The 25,361-nt window shown below is 31.1% G+C and overlaps 2 protein-coding genes across 3 annotated transcripts in view; one reads left to right on the forward strand and one right to left on the reverse strand.

Annotated features, from left to right (window-relative positions):
- LOC134722894 (tax1-binding protein 3 homolog) overlaps positions 1-892 on the reverse strand; it is a 30,771-nt gene extending 29,879 nt beyond the window's left edge. Inside the window, exon 1 of the mRNA XM_063586531.1 lies at positions 797-892. Coding sequence (XP_063442601.1) covers positions 797-892 — 96 coding nt within the window. The remainder of the gene's footprint in view (positions 1-796) is intronic.
- A 223-nt stretch (positions 893-1,115) lies between these two features.
- Positions 1,116-24,534, forward strand: LOC134722902 (nucleoporin NDC1-like). 2 transcript variants are annotated; one of them, XM_063586538.1, is made up of 16 exons: positions 1,116-1,213; positions 8,088-8,208; positions 8,988-9,089; positions 9,449-9,617; positions 11,780-11,903; positions 12,624-12,732; positions 13,167-13,212; positions 13,698-13,830; positions 14,566-14,658; positions 15,396-15,477; positions 18,365-18,511; positions 19,029-19,126; positions 21,424-21,538; positions 22,007-22,107; positions 22,756-22,907; positions 24,276-24,534. In XM_063586538.1, exons 1-16 carry the CDS (start codon positions 1,181-1,183, stop codon positions 24,337-24,339), a joined length of 1,689 nt encoding a protein of 562 aa, XP_063442608.1. In that variant the 5' UTR covers positions 1,116-1,180; the 3' UTR covers positions 24,340-24,534. The 2 variants fall into 2 exon arrangements, with proteins under 2 accessions (XP_063442608.1, XP_063442615.1); XM_063586545.1 differs by having other exon boundaries at positions 1,123-1,213; positions 12,627-12,732.
- Positions 24,535-25,361: the final 827 nt, after the last annotated feature.

A 25,361-nucleotide genomic window follows, 5' to 3' on the forward strand; every position in this document is an offset into this window, starting at 1 on the left:
TGTTATTTTATAACCTTTTTTATAATTGACTTTAACATATGCTTTAGTCACCCTAACTTGAAAATGAGTGCTCTCATTGGTAAAGTAAGATTTAGGAAACTCCAAAAGTGGGTGTGGTTTCTTAAATGAATCTGTCACTAAATTATTAAAATGTCTGTATTAACAAAATCTGCCTTCAGAGTAGAGACAGGACAGGAGGTACCGCTTGGCTAGCAAAGATGCATTTACCATGTGAATCCTTACTTAAAATGACTCATACATGTACAAAACTTACATTGATATTAGGTTTAAAGGCAACAATGATAACACAAGATGTATAATAACTGTAATAAAACATCTGATTTAAGTGATAAAGACTTTGCTGTAGAAATATCAGAAACAATTTCAGTTTATTCATCAAATAAGTTACAATTTTGGCACGTTGGAAATATGGAATACATTGTACATGTACTGTAGTTCAATATTGTACATGACAGACACTTTAAAAGTATAAAAAAATAAAATGAATCAAAATCTTTCCAAACCAATTTTTACATACTATTAAACGCCAAAAAAACCCAACATATTGTACTAATCTAGGTATAATTGATAGGATTATTAACTTGAATCATCGCCATAGCCATAGGGATTTCAATCATTCAAAATCAAATTTTTGATTTTTTTTATGTTGTCAGAGTGATTGTTGATGTCAAGAGAACTTTAAAATGTGTCTCACTAAGCGTGAATTGAACAAGCTATTATCAACTTATTCAACTTCTGCATCGTCAATATCAATTCATCCTAAAATATCTCTTACACTGTAACATTCCAATGGATCACCAGCAGTATGACCAGCCATGTTTTTATTTTCTAAAAATAGGACCAAGTGCCCTTCGACTGGTTCAACTTTCATTTTCGGAATCAATATGTATCATTACCAACAAGAGTAAATACAACCAGTTTCAAAATGAAATTTAGTCTTTGTTAGAAAATTCATTCGGTTCTAAAAATCATTGTATAAAGGATAAAATGAACTGATGAATTACTAAAATTTTAATTTCAAAGCGTTTAGTGAAGAGAAAGTCTCGCAAACACGTAGAAAATTTTCGGGTTGAATATTTTATTAATCATTTCGAGGTAAAGGCCCAAAAGGTTCCAAATGTCTGAATGGCGCCTATTTTAAACACATGAGAAATTTAGTATGGAAACGATAGAATCGTGGTTCAAACGAGAGGTTTGACATTAAAATCTCATGATAGTTTACCTTTGTCACAGTTATAGAGAATCTACAGATAGTATCGATCCTGAATATGTTAAAAATTTGTCAGTGAACATGGTGTTGCACCCTTAAATCTGACATGAAAAGTCCAGATCCCTACAATTTATAAATTTACACTGTGCAACACCCCATCAATCATTGTCTGAATCTATGAACTCCAGCTTCACAAATACATATTTTATATTAATAATATTAAAGGAATAAAGAAATGTGCTAAGTTTTTTTTATTTTATGAGAAAACTGTCAACTGCTAGGGATAATGGGGGTTGGACCTTTATCAAGACTCAGGGATCAAGTGTTTTTAAGCTTGGGATTTATGGATTGATCCTTTCGGATGAAGGAATTCTTCAATTCGCCTTTTCAGAATCAAAAGACTGGGTAATCTCATTGTGTGTACATCAAAATGAAAATAACATTACCTCATTGGATAGATTCCATTGTTTTTAGAACGTGCAGGATGTCAGGATTTAAATTTCTTCAACTAGAAGACCTCAGGATTTCATGTTTTAAGCCGGGGATTTACGGGTTCAGAACCCCTCCAACAAATCCAAGTTCTAGTCATACCAATCACAGTTGCTCCCATTCATGTTCTTACCCAAAGTCGGTTTGCACCCTACACACTCTCCCACAAACTACCATTTGTATTCATTTTTTCCTAGAACAATAAGGTTGTGGAATACCCTACCATACCAAGTAGCCTGTAGCCCAGACTTAAAAGCTTTTAAGTCTGGTGCAAAACCACATATGTATTACTAAATCAAACCATGTTTTTAAGGTTCATCATAACCTTTTGGATAAAATGACCGTATTTACACCCCAAATTTTACTCTGAGTACAGACTAACCTATACACCTGCAACAGTTTTAAGGGATGGCAGGAACTAGATATATAAATTTTAAATGCATTTTATGTTTCAGAATATTATTAACTTTTCTAGATTTTGCTTTCCATTTTTTTTCGTTCCTGCAGAAGGTGCAAAAATTAACTAAGTAGTGAAAACGATTGAGAAGCTCCCCTCATATAATCAATGTTGTGAGTAGTATTGATTTAAATGGACAATAGATGGACAATAGACACCTGTAAACAATAGGTGATTTAACAGGTTTAAACTGTGTAACTGAGTGGACCGTATCAAATGAAACTCGGGTGTTTGTTTATTTTGCTATCTTCTGCAGACTGGAAAAAAATGCACATCAAAATGCAGGTAAGTTTTTCATTTTCTGAAACGTAGACTTCATATAACTTTTATATATCTAGTTCCTGCCATGCCTTAAAACTTTCCTGAATGTACCAGTTTGTCTGTACTCATAGTAATTTTTGAGGTGTAAACACGGCCATACTTTTCAATTCCTTATGATGAACCTTAACTATATACAAAAAAAAAAAAAAAAAAAAAAAATGGTTTTTTTTCTTGAAATTATTGTAAATATGTTTAGTTTTAATTTGTTTCCCTAGCATGTGCCTTCTTGTAATCTTCAACATATTGAAGTTAAGAAGTATTATGTAGATGTAGACATGGTATCAGGTCCGTTCCTGCCCAATACACTTTCGCACCCTACATGTTCGCACCTTGCACGTTCACAACCAAGGTCTGTTCGCTCCCAATTTTAGTTCAAATTCCAGTAGAATAATTGGAAAATCATGATTGTTGTTTTAAATTGCTTAGGTTTAAAACTGAATGTATTTAGCTTGGTATGAGTAAAACATTGAATATTTTAAATGAAAAACACAAAAGATAACTGTTTTTAACAGCTTGATCCCTTTGATCTGAAACAATGAACCAATAAAATATAGCAATACACTATTATAACCAAAACATGATAAAATTTATTCAATACACAAACAAAAAAAAAACATAGTCAGAATCTCACTTTATTTTGAAACAAGTCAATGATTGAAACAAAGTTATAGTGATACTCTAACCAAAACATGTTTAAGATTTATTCAACACAAAATAAAACGTTGACAGAATCCCACTTTATTAAGAAAAGATTATTTTTTTTAACAATACACTATCCAAAACTTAAATAAGATTTATTCAACACAAAAAAAAATGCTGTCTCACTTTGTAATGAGACAATGACAACAAATATACTTACAGGAATACACTTGCCAAAACTTGATTACAAAGTTATTAAACACAAAACCAATAAAAATTGGGCGCGAACATGTAGGGAACGAAAGTGAAAGGGTCGAACTTGAGTGGGTGCGAACGTAAAATTGAGAATGGAAATGGGGAATGTGTCAAAGAGACAACAACCCGACCAAAATAAAAAAACACAACAGCAGAAGGTCACCAACAGGTCTTCAATGTAGCGAGAAATTCCCGCACCTGGAGGCGTCCTTCAGCTGGCCCCTAAACAAATATATACTAGTTCAGTGATAATGAACGCCATACTAATTTCCAAATTGTACACAAGAAACTAAAATTTAAATAATACAAGACTAACAAAGGCCAGAGGCTCCTGACTTGGGACAGGCGCAAAAATGCGGCGGGGTTAAACATGTTTGTGAGATCTCAACCCTCCCCCTATACCTCTAACCAGTGTAGAAAAGTAAAAGCATAACAATACGCACATTAAAATTCAGTTCAAGAGAAGTCCGAGTCTGATGTCAGAAGATGTAACCAAAGAAAATAAACAAAATGACAATAATACATAAATAACAACAGACTACTAGCAGTTAACTGACATGCCAGCTCCAGACTTCAATTAAACTGACTGAAAGATTATGATTTCATCATATGAACATCAGGCACAATCCTTCCCGTAAGGGGTTTAGTATCATACCATCATAACATATATGAGAAGAACATAACCCGTGTCATGCCAACATGTGAATGGGTGTGAGGAATTTGTACAGCCTCACAAAATTTTGCAGTTTTGGGTTAATAAATTATGATTTGGTGTCTAAAAGCAGAATTTTGAGAATTTCACCTAGATAATGCCGAAAATTTTAATATTTTATGAAGAAAAAATTATCAAATAAAATTGAGAATGGAAATGGGGAATGTGTCAAAGAGACAACAACCCGACCAAAATAAAAAACAACAGCAAAAGGTCACCAACAGGTCTTCAATGTAGCGAGAAATTCCAGCACCCGGAGGCGTCCTTCAGCTGGCCCCTAAACAAATATATACTAGTTCAGTGATAATGAACGCCATACTAATTTCCAAATTGTACACAAGAAACTAATATAAAAATAATACAAGACTAACAAAGGCCAGAGGCTCCTGACTTGGGACAGGCGCAAAAATGCGGCGGGGTTAAACATGTTTGTGAGATCTCAACCCTCCCCCTATACCTCTAACCAATGTAGAAAAATAAACGCATAACAATACGCACATTAAAATTCAGTTCAAGAGACGTCCGAGTCTGATGTCAGAAGATGTAACCAAAGAAAATAAACAAAATGACAATAATACATAAATAACAACAGACTACTAGCAGTTAACTGACATGCCAGCTCCAGACTTCAATTAAACTGACTGAAAGATTATGATTTCATCATATGAACCTCAGGCACAATCCTTCCCGTTAGGGGTTTAGTATCATACCATCATAACATATATGAGAAGAACATAACCTGTGTCATGCCAACAACTGTTTTTAGAATAAATGTCTTTAGTTCCGACGCAAAGACCTTATCAGTGACTCAATATTAATGCCAAAATATGCAATCTTTAATGACTTGACAACAGTATCGTAATTATATCCCTTCTTAATCAGTCTATTTAAAGGTTTTGTAAGTTTCTGAGGTGAATACTGACACCTTTGTGCTTTATAAAGAATATTTCCATAAAAAATTGGATGTGAAATACCTGAACGTATAAAAAGTCTGCATGTTGAGCTATATTTACATATAAAACATGAACAAAACTGTAAACATGGTGTTAGTGAATGAAATAAATACACAAATATTAAACTACAAACAAGAGTTTATTGACATTTATTATGAAGATCTCCCACTTGAGTAATAGTACCCAGAGAAGCCATCGTCTCAGAGTAGCATCTGTCTGGGCAGCAATTGGTGAAAGGGTTAAAACAACAATCATGATTTTTAAACTCATAAAAATAACACCAAATTTAAATTAGGCTGTGTATAATTGCCAATTAGCAGGAATCATTCATAATTAACATTTAATAAATAATCATCAAATTAATAAAAAAAAACTTATATGATATATAATTTCTCAAATTTTATTCAGGAAAATAAAATTATTTGGTATATGCATATAAAAAAATCTAATAATTCAACTGAAATTCTAATACTTAATGGGAGTGAATGTGTATGGTGCAAACGGACTTCAGGGGCGAACATGTGAGGTGGGAAGGTGAAGGGTGCTAAAGTATATTGAGCGCGAACGGACCTGATACCCCCTCGGACCACCCCTCAGTGATTTGAATTCTTAGGTTGGTTTTTAATTCTGCATTGTTGTACTGCATTTGTTCTATTGGAGCAGTCAAAATGCGTTGACTGTATATTTCTATGTCATATACAGTCACAGACCTGATATCACTTTTCCTCATGAATATTTAAAAAGTAGACCTAAAACAATATAGGAATATTCATGATGACCTCTTCAACCTGTCCTTGTCAAAAAATTATTGTTAGGATCATATTTTGAAAAAAATTAAAGTGTGTCAAAATCAGTCAGTTTTTCTTATCGTCTTAAAGAGAGAGTGCATTTTTTTGTCATGCACCAAAAATTACTGTTAACGTCATTTGGGAAGAATTCTTAAAGTTAATCGTCCTGAAAGTACCCCTATTACTACCCTCATGCTTAGCAACAGGCCCAGCAGCCCAGGCTTGTAAAATTGGGCCATAATAAATAATAGGTTTGTTTGCCCAAATGCTACCTACCAAGAAAAAAGCTGCCTACTCAAATTCTTTTATTGTCCTGATTTGAAGAAGTTTTTTTTAATCAAATAGGCATGAAGACTAATAAACATCTGATACTTCAATTTATTTTTTTGAAAAAAAAAAGAAAATGCCTACCTGCCTACCCACTGTCTCAACCTTTAGGTAGGGTTTAGGCAAACCAAAATATTTTTAAGTGTGGCCTTGCTTTTGGTCATGTAAAAATCCTGAACATGCCAACAGAATTTAACAAAAAAAATATTAAAATTGAACTTAAGTCCTGTGGGGAAGATTTAAAAGTTTACAGTGAAGATTGATAACACTCAACAAGCTCAGTAAGTGAAATGCTACATTTGTACATAAACTTACTCAACTGAACAATTGGAGAGCAAAGGCGAATACTATAAAGAACATGCATAATGTTTTTACTAAATCGCACACCGTCTTGTTGCCAAATACATGTACCAAACAGATATGCTTACCCAATCATACACTTATTAAGCCAACAATCACTCAATCATAATTTAACAGGACTGTACAGAACATTTTTGCTGGGATCCAGGATTAACAATAATCAATGCATTTACTCATTGTCGAGCCTTCGACTTTAGTCGAAAAAGCGAGACTAAGCGATCCTACATTCCGTCCTCGGTGGCGGCGGCGTCCACAAATATTCACTCTGTCATGTGTCTGTGGTTAAAGTTTTTGAAAATTTAATAACTTTCTTAAACTATACTAGATTTCTACTAAACTTGGACAGAAGCTTGTTTAGGATCATAAAATAGTATCCAGAAGTAAATTTTGTAAAAATAAAATTCCATTTTTTCTGTATTTTATTTATAAATGGACTTAGTTTTTCTGCGGGGAAACATTACATTCACTCTGTGGTTATAGTTTTTAAAATTTGAATATCTTTCTTAAACTTTACTGGATTTCTACTAAACTTGGACAGAAGCTTGTTTATGATCATCAGATAGTATCCAGAAGTAAATTTTGTAAAAATAAAATTCCATTTTTTCTGTATTTTATTTATAAAATGGACTTAGTTTTTCTGCAGGGAAACATTAAATTCACTCTGTGGTTAAAGATTTTAAAATTTGAATATTTTTCTTAAACTATACTGGATTTCTACCAAACTTGGACAGAAGCTTGTTTATGATGATAAGATAGTATCCAGAAGTAAATTTTGCAAAAATAAAATTCCATTTTTTCTGTTTTTTAATTATAAATGGACTTAGTTTTTCTACATTCACTCTTTGGTTAAAGTTTTTAAAACTTTAATAACTTTCTTTAAACTATCCTGGGTTTGTACCAAACTTTGACAGAAGCTTGTTTATGATCATAAGTAAATTTTGTAAAAAAATTAATTCATTTTTTCCGTATTATACTTTCAAATGGACTTAGGTTTTCTGCCAGGAAACAACACATTCACTCTTTATTTTGTTTTTATAAAAAATTAATGACTTTCTTATACTATTTTAAATTTGTACCTAACTTGGACAGAAGCTTGTTTATGATCAAATGCTATAGCTAGTATCTAGAAAGGAAATTTTGTTAATATTTGGTACCTGTGTATCTGTATTTTACTTATAAATGGACTTAGTTTTTCTTCCAGTTAACATTACATACAGTCTGCAGTTAAAGTTTTTAAAACATTTATTCCATTCACAAACTATCCTGAAATTTTTACCAAACTTGGACAGAAGGTTCTTACTATCAAAAGATAGTACATGTATCAAGAGGAATATTTTTATTGATTGTTTACTTAATTTTTGTTGAGCCTAGGAGTTACAGCTAAAGTAGGCGAGACACTGGGTTCCGCGGAACCCTTAAGAATTTTTTTGTGTATGTCTGTTGTTTTTGTTCATATTTTTTTATGAAATAATTGAGTTCTGTGGTGGCAGCTTTGTGTTGCTATGATACATGTTGTTTGTTTGTTTTTAACAATATTTATTCATTACATTTTCAGGTGCAGAGTTGGAGAACTGGAGCTAGTATTTGTTGGACAGTGATTTCTCTTCCTGTTTTGTTCACAGTTTATACTATTTTATCACATTTCTACATCTTTTATCCTTTCACATGGATTTCAGGTAAACATATATTAACATTACACTCATGGATCTCAACAGGTTATTTAAGAGTAGTTGTCCTCCTCACTAGAAATGTCTAGCACCAGCCTTGAATGTCAATCACCATTTTGAATTTTTCATTACCTACATCTTAAAATTTTTAGATTATAGCAGAGAAGTCTGAAAATGTTTCTTCATATATCATTGTAATTTTCTTTATTGATGATCGTAAGATAGAAACACACATGAACAAAAAACCAAGTATTCAATGTATGTATAAATAAATAATTGCAAAAATATTTAAATTCCGTTATATTTTGTCACAACTAAAATAATTATGAGCTCTAATCCTGAAAATGAAGCTGTGATATTTGATTAAACTGTGCATGTGTCCGTTTTATTTTGATTATCAGTATTATGAACAGATTTTTGTGGCGTTTTATGTATCTTATTTACCAATTATGAGCAGCATGTTTTGCTTGAAATCCCCATCCATGCATTCAGTTTGTTATCTTTAATGTTATGGAATTGAAACTGAATACTTGAAAGTGATGATATCTATTATTTGTATAGTCAAACTACTGTATCTCTAGCCTGTCAACTCTAAGGCTAAGAACTCCAATCATGAATAGGATTTTCAGTTTGCCATCCAGAGGTTGGTGGTTTTGTTCTAGCACTCTGGCTTTCTCCACCAATACAAACTAACTGCCATGAAATAGCACAGTAGTGTTGAAAGTTTAGTTAAACAACAATCAATTATTTAATCAATTTATTTTTATATGTTACTAATTGTTTTTCAGGATCCATTAGTACAGTATTCTCCGCCTCCTTTGTTTTGTTATTGTTGCTGTTGATCCTGGTGATAGTAGTGGTGTGTGTCTTTTCTATATCATCATACACAGGTAAGAATGGTCTAATCTTAGGTACATGTAATTGAGGAACAATAAACAAATAGTTTTGGCCCACAGGATGGTGTCCATTATTTGTTGTCATTTTTCACTGTCAGTAAAAAAAAAAAATACTCACCTGGTCTGTATGAGTTATTAAATGAATGAACTTCAAATTTTATTCACACTTATCTTAAGCTCTATTAAATAGAATGTGTTATATTTTGTCAACAGCTGACCAATGATGAGCTGTAACGTGTGTTCTATTTTTAGATCTGTTTGTATTGTGTCTGTATGTGTCTGTATCCTATAAGCTGTATTTGTTTTGGGAATAAAGTATTATTATAGTTAATAAGTGGCATACTGTCTTTTAGTGATTCCAGAAGTTCCTGAGACACGTCTTCATAGTTTAGTCCAGCTATTGACCCCACCACGACCTGTACATGGTATTGTATATGTGATCAGTGGTGCCATCTGTACTTGGATTTGTTGCAATGTTTTAGGGGGAAGATATTCACACCTATCTGTCCAAATTGCCAGCAGGTAAATTTTTTAAATAGTTAAAAGTAATATTAACCTTATAAATAGAAAAGTAAGAAGATGCATACCTGCCAACTTTTGAAAATGCCCATGGGGGTTTTAGCGTGCGACAACAATTTCAAAGGTTAAAATTCTTTGCGACGACTATTTTTCGGGTGCTGTTTTGTAGTCTACAAAAAAAGTGTCATATTTGCATGATTTGTAAGGAGCTTAAATCCCTTTTTCTTAAGTTTATTTGCATGATTCTAGTTATTATATCAGCAGAAAATATGAACATGTAGCTGTAAACCCAGGAATTATTTTCATGTGTAAAGATACTAAATAGTTTTTGACTTTTCCAATTTAAAATTATACTCAAAGAAGGATCAGGTTTGGAACAACACATAAGGATCCCCCTTAATGTTAGGACATTAAAAACCAATTTTTAAGTACAAATGAGCACACATTCATATTATTTGAAGAAACTTTTCCCAAAGAACTATATACATCTTATGATCTATCTGGTATTATATGGTCATCACATGTCTAAGAATTTTGATATGTTCTTGGCCTTATATCTTCTTTATTATTCAAAATAATAGGACTCTTCATTTAGAAAAGATGTTCCAAGTATAATGTCAGAATTTCCCATTTTTAAGTTAATAAATCTACATATTTCTATTTTATTTTTTACAAGAGTGACCCCTTGACTAAGGGTAGTCCCTCATTTAAGGGATTCCTCATGTTAATGTGGGTGGGGGTGGGGAGGGGGGAGCATGTGAAAAATAATGAATAGTACATTATACTTTATAAATGATTGAATACATAAATAAAATTATGTTACAGCAATTGTACATGTAAACTAATGTCAATAAATTAGTGAATAAACTACTATTTATTATATTCATTGTAGTACTGCATCATTGAAGTTTGTCAATCAGCCATGATTTTATTCTTATTCTGTGTAAGAACCTCCTTACAGTTGAAAAATCATTTGCCATGTTCACGTTTTTAACAATTCTGACCAACAAACAGAGGAATACAACACAAGTTCAATATCTAGGATGTTAAAACTATCTTGAAAGAAAACGTTTTTGATTGGTTGATTAATTTGATCATGAGAAACACACAATTTGATTGGCTGAACATGATTTTCCTCCATTGGACACAGTTCAAAATCGGGAACAATCATATTTTTCGTGTAGATTTTCACCAAATCGTGTTTTAGAGGGGTTTTCAGGAACACGATTGTGCAATCGTGACAAAGGGTCAAAATCGTGTAGTACACGCCTAAATCGTGAAAGTTGGCAGGTATGAAAATGTGGTATCCATGACAGAGTTAAAATGACAAAATTAAAAGTAAGGTAATTTACCATATTATGATTTTCAACAATGAGAAAAACCCAAACCATATAGCCAGCTTCAAAAGGCCCTGATATAAAAATCTGTAACAGTTCATTTGGGAAAACTAGCATCATAATTTAGAAAATACAATTTACCAAAAAGAAGTATGATAGACATTAATTAATGACACTAAAGAATTAAAGGCTTCTGTCTTGGAAACAGTCACATAAAAAATTTAGGTGGGTTAACATGATTTGAGCACTCAAACTTACCTCTTACCTGGGAAACAGTGTTACAGCACAATTAAGAACAACTGTCAAAATAAGGTGCAAATGGCTTAACTCAATGATCAGTATGAAAAAAACCCATACAAAAATAGTCACTCACCTAAGTAACTCATCTAAATGCCTAAACATTAAATTGTACTAACACTTGAAAGCTTTATCTGTTTCAGTATCAGCCTCAATTTTAGAGCCAAATATATACCTTATGAGGATATGACCATATTACCTAATACCTTAATTTTCAATCAGAACAAGTGACATTTTTACAATAAATTGATATGTAAATGAGCATAGAAATTTTACACTTAAACTTCTAAATTATTATTATTTTTTTATTTAAAAGGTTCTCATCTCTCAGGCTTTGAGATGTTATGGAAAAGAAAGTAGTTTATGTTTGTTTTTAAAACATATGTTAAAAAATGAATAGTGACATTTTTTTGGTTTGTTAAAAGTGTTGAGAAAGGAAAAAGAACCATATTTAATGTATTTAATTGATTGCAAACACCATAGACTATGTTTAACTGTTTAACATATATAATATGTTTTCTGTATTTACAGTAAAAGTTACATGTTAAATGAGTACCATCTATTCCTGGTTTTGTATGGAATCTACAGTGGTTTTATGTACCTGATTTTTCATTATGTACACTTCAACAACTACCTACAGTTTAGTATTTTACAGGTACATGTATGGTAAATTTATCACTTCCAAAACTCTAATACTTTCATGGTACAGTGAACTTGCTTAAGAGACTACCTGCATGAGGAAAACCTGTGATAAAAGACCCATAAACTAAGGTCCCTTTGTAATGAATTTTCTATATAGTGAAACATGTTTTTAGGGACCAACTAAGTGAGAGCATAAAAGTTGTCTTTTAATACAGATTAAATCTTATTTAATAATACTGGTATCTGCTGCTTCTCTGCTTACTTTGAAGCACTGACAAATAATAGCAAAGACTGATTTGATTTTAGTCAGAATAAATTGTCAGGGACTTTTCTACCTTCAAATTTTAACATATTGGACAAGCAAGTAACACAGAATCTCCGAAACTTGGATTTGAGTCCGAATGAATTGTCAGGGACTTTTCTACCTTCAAATTTTGATATAGTGTACAAGCAAGTAACACAGAATCTCCAAAACTTGGATTTGAGTCAGAATAAATTGTCAGGGACTTTTTTACCTTCAAATTTTAAGATATTGGACAAGCAAGTAACACAGAATCTCCAAAACTTGGATTTGAGTCAGAATGAATTGTCAGGGACTTTTCTACCTTCAAATTTTAATATAGTGTACAAGCAAGTAACACATAATCTCCAAAACTTGTTAGTACATATATATATGTTTGTTACTTTTATAGATATTATAAATCCTATTCTATTTATTGATCTTGTTTTTCAGCAGAGTAAATTTTTCCAGGTCAGAGGACAAGTAGTGGATGTACTTTTGACATCAATACAATGTACATTATGGCAAACAGTTTATTTTTATCCAGGATTCTGGTTACTGGGTAAGGATTAGAGATTATTTTAATGCATTATCTAACTTTAGACAAACATGGTAAATATATTATAATAAGGAAGATATCCTAGTTTTACAAGAAGGAAAATGCAATGAAACATGAATACTTATGGAGGCAGAACAATTGCTATTTTAATTCAATTAACATGTATTTTGGTAAGTTTTCTTTTATCTTTTTAATATATGACACTTTTTGTTCCAACTAACATCTTAATTTTGGCTTTATTATAACAGTACTTTTACTTTTTCTAAAGACTTTTGCATTTTTTTATAGCCTTTCACATTTTGTCTTGGAGACATAGCAATCTATATTCTTGTGGATTCATCTAGTGTTCCTGCTAAAACATGAGATTGTTGTGCATATACCCTCATAATGCTTGTTAAATGTTTATTTGAAAATAAATGCTTTTTTTTCTTTTTCAGGACAGGTTCCAAAGGATTGGATAGTCCACAATTTGTCACTTCTAAGGTAATGATAAAAGGTTGTCGTGTCTAAGGTAATGATAAAAGGTTGTCGTGTCTAAGGTAATGATAAAAGGTTGTCATGTCTAAGGTAATGATAAAAGGTGGTTGTGTCTAAGGTAATGATAAAAGGTTGTCGTGTCAGTTAATTTGTACAGCAGCTGATGAAATAGAACTTCTGCCATTGCATTCACTTGATACAGTTAAATTTTCAAGATTGAAACCCAAGGCTTTTAGAGCATTTTAAACATGTAAGATTGAAGTTTTTTGAAGAAATATAATTGCATGAGGATGACTCAAAAATCCAACATGTTATTGTGGACATAGATTTTCAATTGTTTTGTTACTTGATACTTTTGTAACATAAATATAAAGGTAAAAATGATTGCATTTTAATTCATAGTTGAAGAAATTAATAATAAAATTGTGTATAGATTTAGTATTTTGAAGAAAAGATGGCAAAAATGAAATGTTTGTTTTTCTATTTTACAGGTCTGAACAATCAGTAGACACAGTTTATGGATTACTTGATATAGGACTGTGTTATCAGACAGTATTACTAGGAATATTCCTACATTTTATGTGGAGTTACAGTGCATTGTTGTATAGGGTGTATTCCACAGAGGTATAATAAATATTTTATATCAGATATCATTATGAGCAATATTCATGTATATTTTTTTCTAGTGCTATAACAATAAAAGGAGATGGCATGACTGCAAAAGACCAAATAAAAAGAAGATGTGGTATGATTGCCAATGAGACTACTATCCACAAAAGACCAAAATGACACAGACATTAACAACTATAGGTCACCGTACAGCCTTCAACAATGAGCAAAGCCCATACCGGGTAGTCAGCTATAAAAGGCCCTGATTAGACAATGTAAAACAATAAAAACAAGAAAACTTATGGCCTTATTTAAGGATAAAAATTAACGAAAAAAACAAATATGTAACACATAAACAAACAACAAACCACTAAATTTACAGGCTCCCGACTTGGGACAGGCAAGGCTGTTAACAACTACTGATTGCTGTATGGTACATCAAGTATAAACTTAATTTTCTTGTCTGTTGAGAATTTGTTAATCAAAGTTTTTGAACAACCTATGAAGTCTAGGTGAGGGGATTTACAGCTACCAAACTGTTGAGTCTTTTGGCTTCATGTTGGTTACATGATAAGAGCCTCTATGTAAAAGCTTTAGATAATTTGTTGTTGAAGTGTTTATGTTTTCATTAATTTACAAAAATTTTGGTGTCTGCGTATCACCATGTGCATGTAAATTATTACCATTTCTTCTTTGGAAAATGTTCTCGTATTATAATGAACTAATAGATTTTTATTTGATTATTTTCAGCATCTTACATTTCCTATAGAAAGTGCTTTTGACAATACTGCAAACAGATGTTTGATAGATGCTATGACCTGCCAAAAAGATGACCTTGTCAAGGTCAGACACACAAAATTTCTTAGTCTTATTTAAAATCTGTTTAAAAATAACCTTGTCAATGTCGGGCTTACTCCAATTTATTAACAATTTTAAAAGAAAATTTAAAAAGTTTTGGGTTTTTTGAAACAAACAAAAGTTTTAACTACAATGCAGTACAAGGAAGTTTTATGGTTCTAATCTCTTATTCCACCAAATGAAGTCAAAATATAACTATAGCTCATGAATAATTCAAGAGAAAATAAACACAAAGAAAGGCTCATAAGGATTACATCGAAATTTGGGCAGAAATTCATTATCATGTACAGATAACAAAAAAAGGTTTGGTGTACTTTATTAACTACCGATATGTGAAAACTTTGATATATGATGGAAGAAAAATATTGCTCTGACATCAAAGAGATTCCAGGAAATGTAAATTTTGCTTGAAATCCATTGCAAGTTTGATTACTTTGAAAGTATTATTGATATATGGGTACCAATTTACTCAGATTTCAAAGTCCCTCTGACATTAAAACTAAGTTCCTTACAAAATGTATATCTCCATTGAGTCAAAAAATATTAATCTTAAAACCATGAAATCAAAATTATCACCAACAAACAAGAATGCTGTCCCAAATCAAAAAGTTGACACACACAAGAAAATGAATCCTACTATATGTTATCTTGTAAACTGCAAATTTCTTAACTGTATGGAGACCATTTGTAACATTTAATAATAGAGCTTATATCTTTTGTAGTATCTTGGATTCTTAGATCTGAGTTGGCTTTCAAAAAATTCAATAGAAAGAAGAGCTCAAGTATTCAGTCTCAGCCAGCCAGGTAATTATGAAATGTTGAATGATTACAGAAGTTTATTGAAGTTTTCTAGGTGTTTGGAAAGAACATTGCAGTTGCCATTTGCAATGCCCGAATTTAAAACTCACTACAATGTGCATACTTTGAACTTCTTTAAAATAAGTTATTTTATTCCAGTGAAATATTAAGAGTATGTTAATAGTATGTAAAGGCTAAGTGTGCCTATTTTATTGTCGAGCCTGCAACTTTTGTTGCAGAAAGCTCGACATAGGGATAGTGATCCGGTGGTGGCTGTGTTAGTTAACATTTTAAAAGCTTTATATTTTAGAAGGTGGAAGACCTAGATGCTTCATACTTTGTATATAGATGTTACGAAGTTTCCGTCAGTCACATGTCAAATGTCCTTGACCTCATTTTCATTGTTCAGTGACCACTTGAAAAAAAACATGGTTAAGTTTTGGTGGTCAAGTCCATATCTCAGATACTATAAGCAATAGGGCTAGTATATATTCTTTGAAAGGAAGGACTGTAAGGTGTACATGTCCAACTGACAGGTGTCATCTGACCTTGACCTCATTTTCATGGTTCAGTGGTTATAGTTAAGTTTTTGTGTTTTGGTCTGTTTTTCTCATACTTTATGCAATAAGTCTATTATATTTGTTGTATGGAATGATTGCAAGGTGTACATGTCTAGCGGGCAAATGTCATCTGACCTTGGCCTCATTTTCATGGTTTAGTGGTCAAAGTTAAGTTTTTAGTTTTGGTCTTTTTATCTAATACTATATGCCATAGGTCAACTATATAAGGTGTATGAATATATTTTATGATCTATATTTTAGTCGTGCAGGTTTTATTTGACCTCTACCTCATTTTCACGGTTCATTGCTCAGTGTTAAGTTTTTGTGTTTTGGTCTATTTTTCTTCAACTATAAGTAATAGGTCAACTATATTTGTTATATGGAAGCATTGTTAGCTATACATATCTGCCTGACATGGTTGTTAATGTTAAGTTTATGTGACAGTTTTTAATAAAGCTTTATACTTAGGACTATCAACATAATATCAATGATTAGTACAGTCTGTGCCAAAAACTATTTGAAGCACTAGCCCTATGGGCTAGTAAAAAAAAATAATTACTAGCCCGAATTTATATCTACTGGACCAAATAAAATCTGTGTCACTGGTTGAGGATCACGAAGTGATCCGAACCCGCTAGGGGGGTTTGGGGGCATGCCCCCCCCCCCCAAGAAAATTTTGGAATATTAGATGTAAAATCCTGCATTCTGAGGTTACATTTTTGTATCTGGAAGTGTATATAACTTTTAAAAAAAAAAAAGAGTTTTTTCTCCATGTAAAATAAAAAAATCTACTTTCCATAAAAAAACCTTCTCAAAACTGTTGACAAGAATTTAAGACATAGATGTAAAATAAATGTATACATGTAGATATAAACCCCTTGCCATCACATTTTGTTTAAATTAATTTCTCATTCAAATTTGACTTTGGAAGTTAAAGAGATCATCCTTTCTGATGAAGACCAAGATAAGAAAAAAATCAATCAGTTAAAATTTTATTCTTCATGATTTTTCATATTATTTTTCAATTTGCTGAACAACTCCTGTTCAAATACAAATACAGATACAAATTTGCCTCCTTTTCCCTGCTCCTTACAGTAGCTACACAACATAACTAGATTCTCGTACTGGAGCCAGGGTCAGGGATTGAGGGACGACCGTCCGTCCAATGGGTTATAAATTCTCGGACCCGTTAATCCTCGTATTTTTTTTAGCCTCCGTAACTTGGTCGGACTTGCGAGACGGCATTTTTTATGCCTGTCATGGTCTCGCACTTTCCGACAGTGAAGCCATGTATATCAAGCGATGTTTGTGACCACAATTATGTGTACAATTCCGAAAAGAAAACAAAACTGGTTCCACGTCTTCATAAAATTAACGGTAACCAGTCACTGAAGTCGTCCTAATAACCAACCGTCTAAAACACACAGTCAAGCGGGCATTTTCAAATTAATATCTTCCGACCCAAAAATGACTTTAATGTTCAATGTTTTTATTATTTTCTGTTATGATTATATTTTATTAAGTCTATGCAACATAAATCAATCAATAATTACCAAAATTTGACATTTTCAAAACACGTGGTTCTGACCGTTTTCGCGCTTTTTTAAAATTTTGAACAATCAGTTATTAGGGAGACCGTCAAAACTGGTTTATGGAATTTTTGCAAGGAAGAGAGTATCAGTTTATTAATATTGATTGCGTTGAGTGACATTCTGCGTTAACTTACGGTAACGATTAAAAAAGTGCACACATATATGCACTAGACCGGTCGGACTATCGGCAGTGTACGTTAACTAGTCCGAGCTTATTTAAACTAGACTTGGGCTTCGGGCTACCACTTAAAGTCGCAGACTGTTAGTAAAGAAGGCGAGACATTTCAGCGTGTGCTCTCTTGTTAAGGGAATGAGAAGGGATTTCTATATACCAAACACTATGAGATTGCAACCTAAATTGTTTATATTTTCACATATAATTATAGAAAGATTTTGATTTTGTGGTCACTCTGACCAGGGTGCATGTCAAGGTTACTAAAATTATACTAGATTTTGTGCAGAAAATGGTTTCTGGGGGCCAAATGAAAAACTTCATTATGTGTTGCAACCTTGCTTAGATATATATGAAAAAAATTATGTCTTCAGGTCACTTGGCTCTTCCCTGTGATGTGTAGGTATGTTTGATTGTAAAGTTCTCTTGCTTTATTATGATTAATTATAATTAATTGAGATATATTTAAGCGTTCAAGACATGATGTTTAGAAAAAAAAATGCTTCTTTTGACCAACAGTATTGTCAGTTATAGATAGTTATTGTAATATATATTTTTTGCTTTAATAGGAGGACATCCTCACAATTGGAATAAACTAAGTACAGCCTGTTTGACTGAAATAGATGCTCTCAATCAGAAAGTACAGGAAGAAAACTGGAAAGTATTTGTAAATGTTCCTGTCCGACAGACAGAAAAACCTACACCAGTTACTGTTGGTAAGTATTTGAAGTTCTTGTCTGACTGACAGTAAAACTTCACTATTTACAATTGGCAAAATTTATTAGAGATTACCAGTGAAGACAAGATGAACAAAACTTTATTTAACCCAGATTATTAGTTCTTAGTATTTTGGGGCTAAGAAGCTTCAACTAGATTGATCAAACATTAAACACATGATGCTGACATGGAATAAGAACATGTTTTGTTATAAATGTAAAAAATGAGCACAGTTCATATGTTCATTTATATGAAATGTAGTGTATCGGATTACAATGCATATGCATTCCATAAATAAAAAAATAAAAAAGAATTATTACAAACAAAATCACACCATTGGCAAGAATCAGATGGTGTTTTAAGTATTTCCCCTGACTGTCTATTGGTATGATCTCTTAATTTTATGATGTAAGACCACATAACTTGTAGTAAAACAATTTCTGGCGTGTTGAAGATTTTGTTAGATTGCCTAAAAAAACATAAAAATATTGTAAATTTTAAGATGTTAAATTTTAGGTGATACTACTACATTGTCCCATAGAACTACATCAGAGAATACAGTTAGTGGTACAGGAGATTCTCAGACTAACCCAGCAACTACACCTAAAGAAGGGGTAATTATCATAGAACTTAGTAATCTGTAATTTCTCTAAAAATGAACAAAAATCACAAATTTGAAATATGAAATCAAACAATAATTTCATACATCAGACTCTAATGAATAATCTAACCATATCAATTTAAAAAAATAGTTTGTGTGAGTGTTTGAAATAAAAAGTTGATTGCAAAACATGTTACATACTTAATAGAATGTTGCCGGTAAGGTTTAAAAAAGAAGATGTGGTATGATTGCCAATGAGACAATTATCCACAAAAGACCAAAATGACACAAACATTAACAACTATAGGTCACTGTACGGCCGTCAACAATGAGCAAAGCCCATGCCGCATAGTCAGCTATAAAAAGTAGGTAGCACATATTCATTTGATTATTAGTCATGTTTGGAAATTTGAAATTCTAAAACTAAGACATTTTAGGATCATTGCCATGAAGTATAGAAACAAGTCACTTGAATAACAGGAAGTGTTTAACAAATATGTGTCATTTTCTTCACAGACAAATTTAAAACTAAGTTTTTACTTTAAATCACATTTTATTTACAGATTCTGTCATATTTAAATCACATTTTATTTACAGATTCTGTCATATTTAAATCACATTTTATTTTACAGATTCTGTCATATTTAAATCACATTTTATTTACAGATTCTGTCATATTTAAATCACATTTTATTTACAGATTCTGTCATATTTAAATAAAATTTTTTTACAGATTCTGTCATATTTAAATCACATTTTATTTTACAGATTCTGTCATATTTAAATCACATTTTATTTACAGATTCTGTCATATTTAAATCACATTTTATTTACAGATTCTGTCATATTTAAATCACATTTTATTTTACAGATTCTGTCATATTTAAATCACATTTAATTTACAGATTCTGTCATATTTAAATCACATTTTATTTACAGATTCTGTCATATTTAAATCACATTTTATTTTACAGATTCTGTCATATTTAAATCACATTTTATTTACAGATTCTGTCATATTTAAATCACATTTTATTTACAGATTCTGTCATATTTAAATCACATTTTATTTACAGATTCTGTCATATTTAAATCACATTTTATTTTACAGATTCTGTCATATTTAAATCACATTTTATTTACAGATTCTGTCATATTTAAATCACATTTTATTTTACAGATTCTGTCATATTTAAATCACATTTTATTTACAGATTCTGTCATATTTAAATCACATTTTATTTTACAGATTCTGTCATATTTAAATCACATTTTATTTACAGATTCTGTCATATTTAAATCACATTTTATTTACAGATTCTGTCATATTTAAATCACATTTTATTTTACAGATTCTGTCATATTTAAATCACATTTTATTTACAGATTCTGTCATATTTAAATCACATTTTATTTACAGATTCTGTCATATTTAAATCACATTTTATTTTACAGATTCTGTCATATTTAAATCACATTTTATTTACAGATTCTGTCATATTTAAATCACATTTTATTTTACAGATTCTGTCATATTTAAATCACATTTTATTTACAGATTCTGTCATATTTAAATCACATTTTATTTTACAGATTCTGTCATATTTAAATCACATTTTATTTACAGATTCTGTCATATTTAAATCACATTTTATTTACAGATTCTGTCATATTTAAATCACATTTTATTTTACAGATTCTGTCATATTTAAATCACATTTTATTTACAGATTCTGTCATATTTAAATCACATTTTATTTACAGATTCTGTCATATTTAAATCACATTTTATTTACAGATTCTGTCATATTTAAATCACATTTTATTTACAGATTCTGTCATATTTAAATCACATTTTATTTTACAGATTCTGTCATATTTAAATCACATTTTATTTACAGATTCTGTCATATTTAAATCACATTTTATTTACAGATTCTGTCATATTTAAATCACATTTTATTTTACAGATTCTGTCATATTTAAATCACATTTTATTTTACAGATTCTGTCATATTTAAATCACATTTTATTTACAGATTCTGTCATATTTAAATCACATTTTATTTTACAGATTCTGTCATATTTAAATCACATTTTATTTACAGATTCTGTCATATTTAAATCACATTTTATTTACAGATTCTGTCATATTTAAATCACATTTTATTTACAGATTCTGTCATATTTAAATCACATTTTATTTACAGATTCTGTCATATTTAAATCACATTTTATTTACAGATTCTGTCATTTAAATCACATTTTATTTACAGATTCTGTCATATTTAAATCACATTTTATTTACAGATTCTGTCATATTTAAAGAAGAAACCATTGTTCAGTTATTTCTTAATGGATTCACCTGATGCAAAGAGTAGACAACTCTTTCAAGGAGCACAATTACAAATATGGGCAATAGAAGGTTAGTTACATACTAAGTTTTTGTATGATACACAAGAGCCTTTATTTGTTAATTTGAACAAGGACACCATATTTTTGATCACAGTAACTGTGTTGAAGAAAAAAAAAATTGTTATAAACCAAATCACAGATCAAGTTGGTGCACTTTTACCGTTCTCACGTTATGTCCCTTTGTAACATTATATAAGCTGGATCATAATCTGTGTGCCTCTGACACATTCTCCATTTATTTAACAGTATGTGTCTTACAGAACCTTTTTCATGTCTTACTTTCTGTTAAAGCATTATCATAATCTGTGTGCCTCTGACACATTCTCTATTTATTAAACAGTATGTGTCTTACAGAACCTTTTTCATGTCTTACTTTCTGTTACAGCATTATCATAATCTGTGTGCCTCTGACACATTCTCCATTTATTTAACAGTATGTTTCTTACAGAACCTTCTCATGTCTTACTTTCTGTTACAGCATTATCTAACTTTGCAACAGCCTCTTATACAGAAGATAAGTTTGGAGTAGTACAGCGGTCACTTCCATCTACTTTGACATCCCTGCTTAATTTACAGGAGGTATGTAATACATGTACAAGGGTGACATTTTACCACTCAAGCTTAGTGCTTATTTGAAAAATACACTATTTTGTAAAACTTTGATTATTTTAAGATAGATGTTGGCAATATTTTGGATTTTGAAGATATGCTTCACTCAATAAAATCTATCACATAAATGCATCAACAGTACTCATATTTCATCACTTGTGCTTAGTGCTTGATTTTACAAAATTACCCTGGAAAATTTTCTAGTTCTCTTTCGGCACTCCAGCTTTCTCTGCAAATTAATACTGACTTCTATGAATGTGGCTTTAAATACCAATCAATCTTTTGTATGATATTGATTTTTTCATGATTTATTACTGGGACCATAATAAAACCATGCCCTCCATAAATATAGCAATTATGTTGACTAATAGCAAAAAGAAATTATCTATTGTGTGTACAAGTTTTCTTAGTTTAAAGAAATTATTTTTTTCATGGATAATGGATTTGGTGTTTTTGCCTTGGTCTTCATGTACACATCAAAGAATTTTTTCCTTTTTTGACACATTAATCTGTGATTCACCCATACACATTAAAACAACGACAATTGATACCCCATGGATATAATGAATCCATAGTCTAGATTATTTTGTTTAAAGTTTGTTTCATATATATTTCCAGAATGTTGAGAAGTATTTCAAACTAGCAGTAACTTCAAGCAGACGACAAACCAAAGATTCTATCACAAAGGATGCTGGATTGAAATATTTACTACAGACAACATTGAAAAGTTCACTGTATAAAATTGTTAACACATTTGGAAAACATTTAATGTAAGACTAATTTATTGTTTGAATCTAATTTTTACAAAAATCAGAATGACATGTTCTTGAAAAAAGGAACCATTTTGGTGACACTTTTCTAAAACTAAGTAGACTGACAGTTTGTATTTGGTTGCTTTTTGTATCCCTTTGGAGAGAGATGAGTATATATTTCAGATAATGCTTTATAATCATGATTGAGACTATTTTATTATAAATTTTTGAAGTTTAAAATATCCTTCAAACACACAACAGAGCTCAATTAATACCTATACATGTATATCCCCACATAAATGAAATATATGGTTACAACTGCCAATAATGAGTTGATTTCATTGGAGTTTTTCATTTTCTTTCCATGTTGTTGTAATTGCCTGATATAGTCAGTTTTTCACTAATTTGACATCCCTGCCTACCTACATAACCACTTAAGGTCAAGTTACAGTAAATGGGCTATGTCTTAGATTTCAGTAAAATTTGGCATACAACTCTGGCTCGATGAACTTCAACTGAAAATCGAAATAAAAATGCATTTATCTCAATTATCATTTGAAATATTACTGATTGAATTCTTAAAAAATGGGTGAACATTTGTATAGAAAGCACATACAATCGGCCAAAACCCTTCTAAAATTTGTCTTAAACCGCCAAATCTCTAATTCTACTCCATAGATTTTTCTTAAAAAACTATATGTTGTTGATACATAAATTTCCGTTATAATGATGCAAAACAAAGATAGGGTCACCGACTTCGTTTTTACGGTATACATCATTCAAAGTTGCATTCTTTGTGTAAAAACCCAACAAAACGTTGAAATAATCGTAACGTTAACGCGTTGCAGGCCGTAAAACGTTGCTTTTTGACGTTTTTCACTAACAACATGGTAACAAATTGATTATTAGACAAAAAACGAAGTCCGTGACCCTATGATTATTTTATATCATTAAAAAAGAAATTTATGTGTCAACAATATATAGTTTTTTTAAGAAAAATCTATGGAGTAGAATTAGAGATTTGGCGATTTTAAGACAAATTTAGAAGGTTTTTCGCCGATTTTATGTGCTTTCTATACAAATATGCACTTATATTAAAAGAAATCAATCTGCAATTTTTCAGATAATAAAAGAGATAAATGTATTTTTTTTTAATTTTCAGTTGTAGTTCAACGAGCCATGGTTGTATGCAATTTTTTAGCAAAATCTGCGACATAGCCCATTTACTGTTCCTTGACCTTAAGAGAGTGACTCTCCTGAATTAAATCATCACACTGCTGTTTCACTAACTGTCTCACATATGTATTGATCATTTTGTAGTTTTGTCTTTTTCACATTTCATATTTAACTATTTATTACAATTATTTTTACAATTATTTTTTTCAGGAGTTTAAAATTGCAGCCAGAGGCAACTAGAAAGTTGAAGCAGTTTATAGAATATAAGGAATAGTTTCACTGGAATTGCTTAGACTAAAAAAGAAGATTATACATGTACTTTCAATTAAAGACTATGAGATTGAAGAAGTATGAGGGGCAAATGTTTCTGTATAAATCAGGTTTTCAAAGGAATAAATGCTAATGAATGTCTGTAAAGTGCTAGTTTTTTACAATGTTGTTTAAATAAATTAAATGAAATTGCAATTGACTTGTAGTCATTTCAAAACAATTACCAAAAAGTTTGAGTTGACTTACTGTATACTTCTGGTAGAAAATAAGCATGGTTTGTACCTTGGTATCCACATTATTTCTAAACCCTATCATAAAATATGGATAGATAAGTTTGCCTACCCTTCATGGATTATGTGTGTTTAATGCCTCTTTCATCATAACTGTCTTGTTCATGGTGATCAGTTTTTATACGACTGCAAAAATTGAAATCTTTTTGGTCGTATATTGGTACGACCTTTGCATCATCGTTGTCGTTGTCTGAAGACATTGGGTTTTCGCACTTTAACTTTAGTATAATCAAATAGAAATCTTAACACAAGGTTTATGTCCATAAAAGGAAGGTTGGGATTGATTTTTGGAGTTTAGGTCCCAACAGTTTAGGAATTAAGGGCCAAAAAGGGCCCAAATAATCATTTTTCTTGGTTTTTCTCAAAATAACTTTAGTATAAGTAAACAGAAATCTATGAAATTTCAACATAAGGTTTATGACCACAAAAGGAAGGTTGGGATTGATTTTGGGAGTTTTGGTCCCAACAGTTTAGGAATTAGGGGCCAAAAGGGTCCAAAATTAAACTTTGTTTGATTTCATCAAAAAAATGAATAATTGGGGTTCTTTGATATGCCAAATCTAACTGTGTATTTAGATTCTTAATTTTTGGTCCTGTTTTCAAATTGTAATTAGATTTTTAAACCGGATTTTTGTGACAAAAATGTCGGTTATTGATTTATGGATGTACGGCGGGCGGTCCGTCGGGCGGGCAGCAACCAAATGTTGTCCGCTCATTTACTCATGAACTGTTCTAC

The sequence above is a fragment of the Mytilus trossulus genome, chromosome 1, assembly GCF_036588685.1.
Source record: "Mytilus trossulus isolate FHL-02 chromosome 1, PNRI_Mtr1.1.1.hap1, whole genome shotgun sequence".
Lineage (NCBI taxonomy): Eukaryota > Metazoa > Mollusca > Bivalvia > Mytilida > Mytilidae > Mytilus > Mytilus trossulus.

Coding starts and splice junctions, on each gene's coding strand:
- LOC134722902 (XM_063586538.1), top strand. CDS start 1,181: ATGGAAACGATAGAATCGTGGTTCAAACGAGAG. Junction 9,618..11,779: donor TCTGTCCAAATTGCCAGCAG/GTAAATTTTTTA, acceptor CTGTATTTACAG/TAAAAGTTACATGTTAAATG. Junction 22,908..24,275: donor ACATTTGGAAAACATTTAAT/GTAAGACTAATT, acceptor TATTTTTTTCAG/GAGTTTAAAATTGCAGCCAG.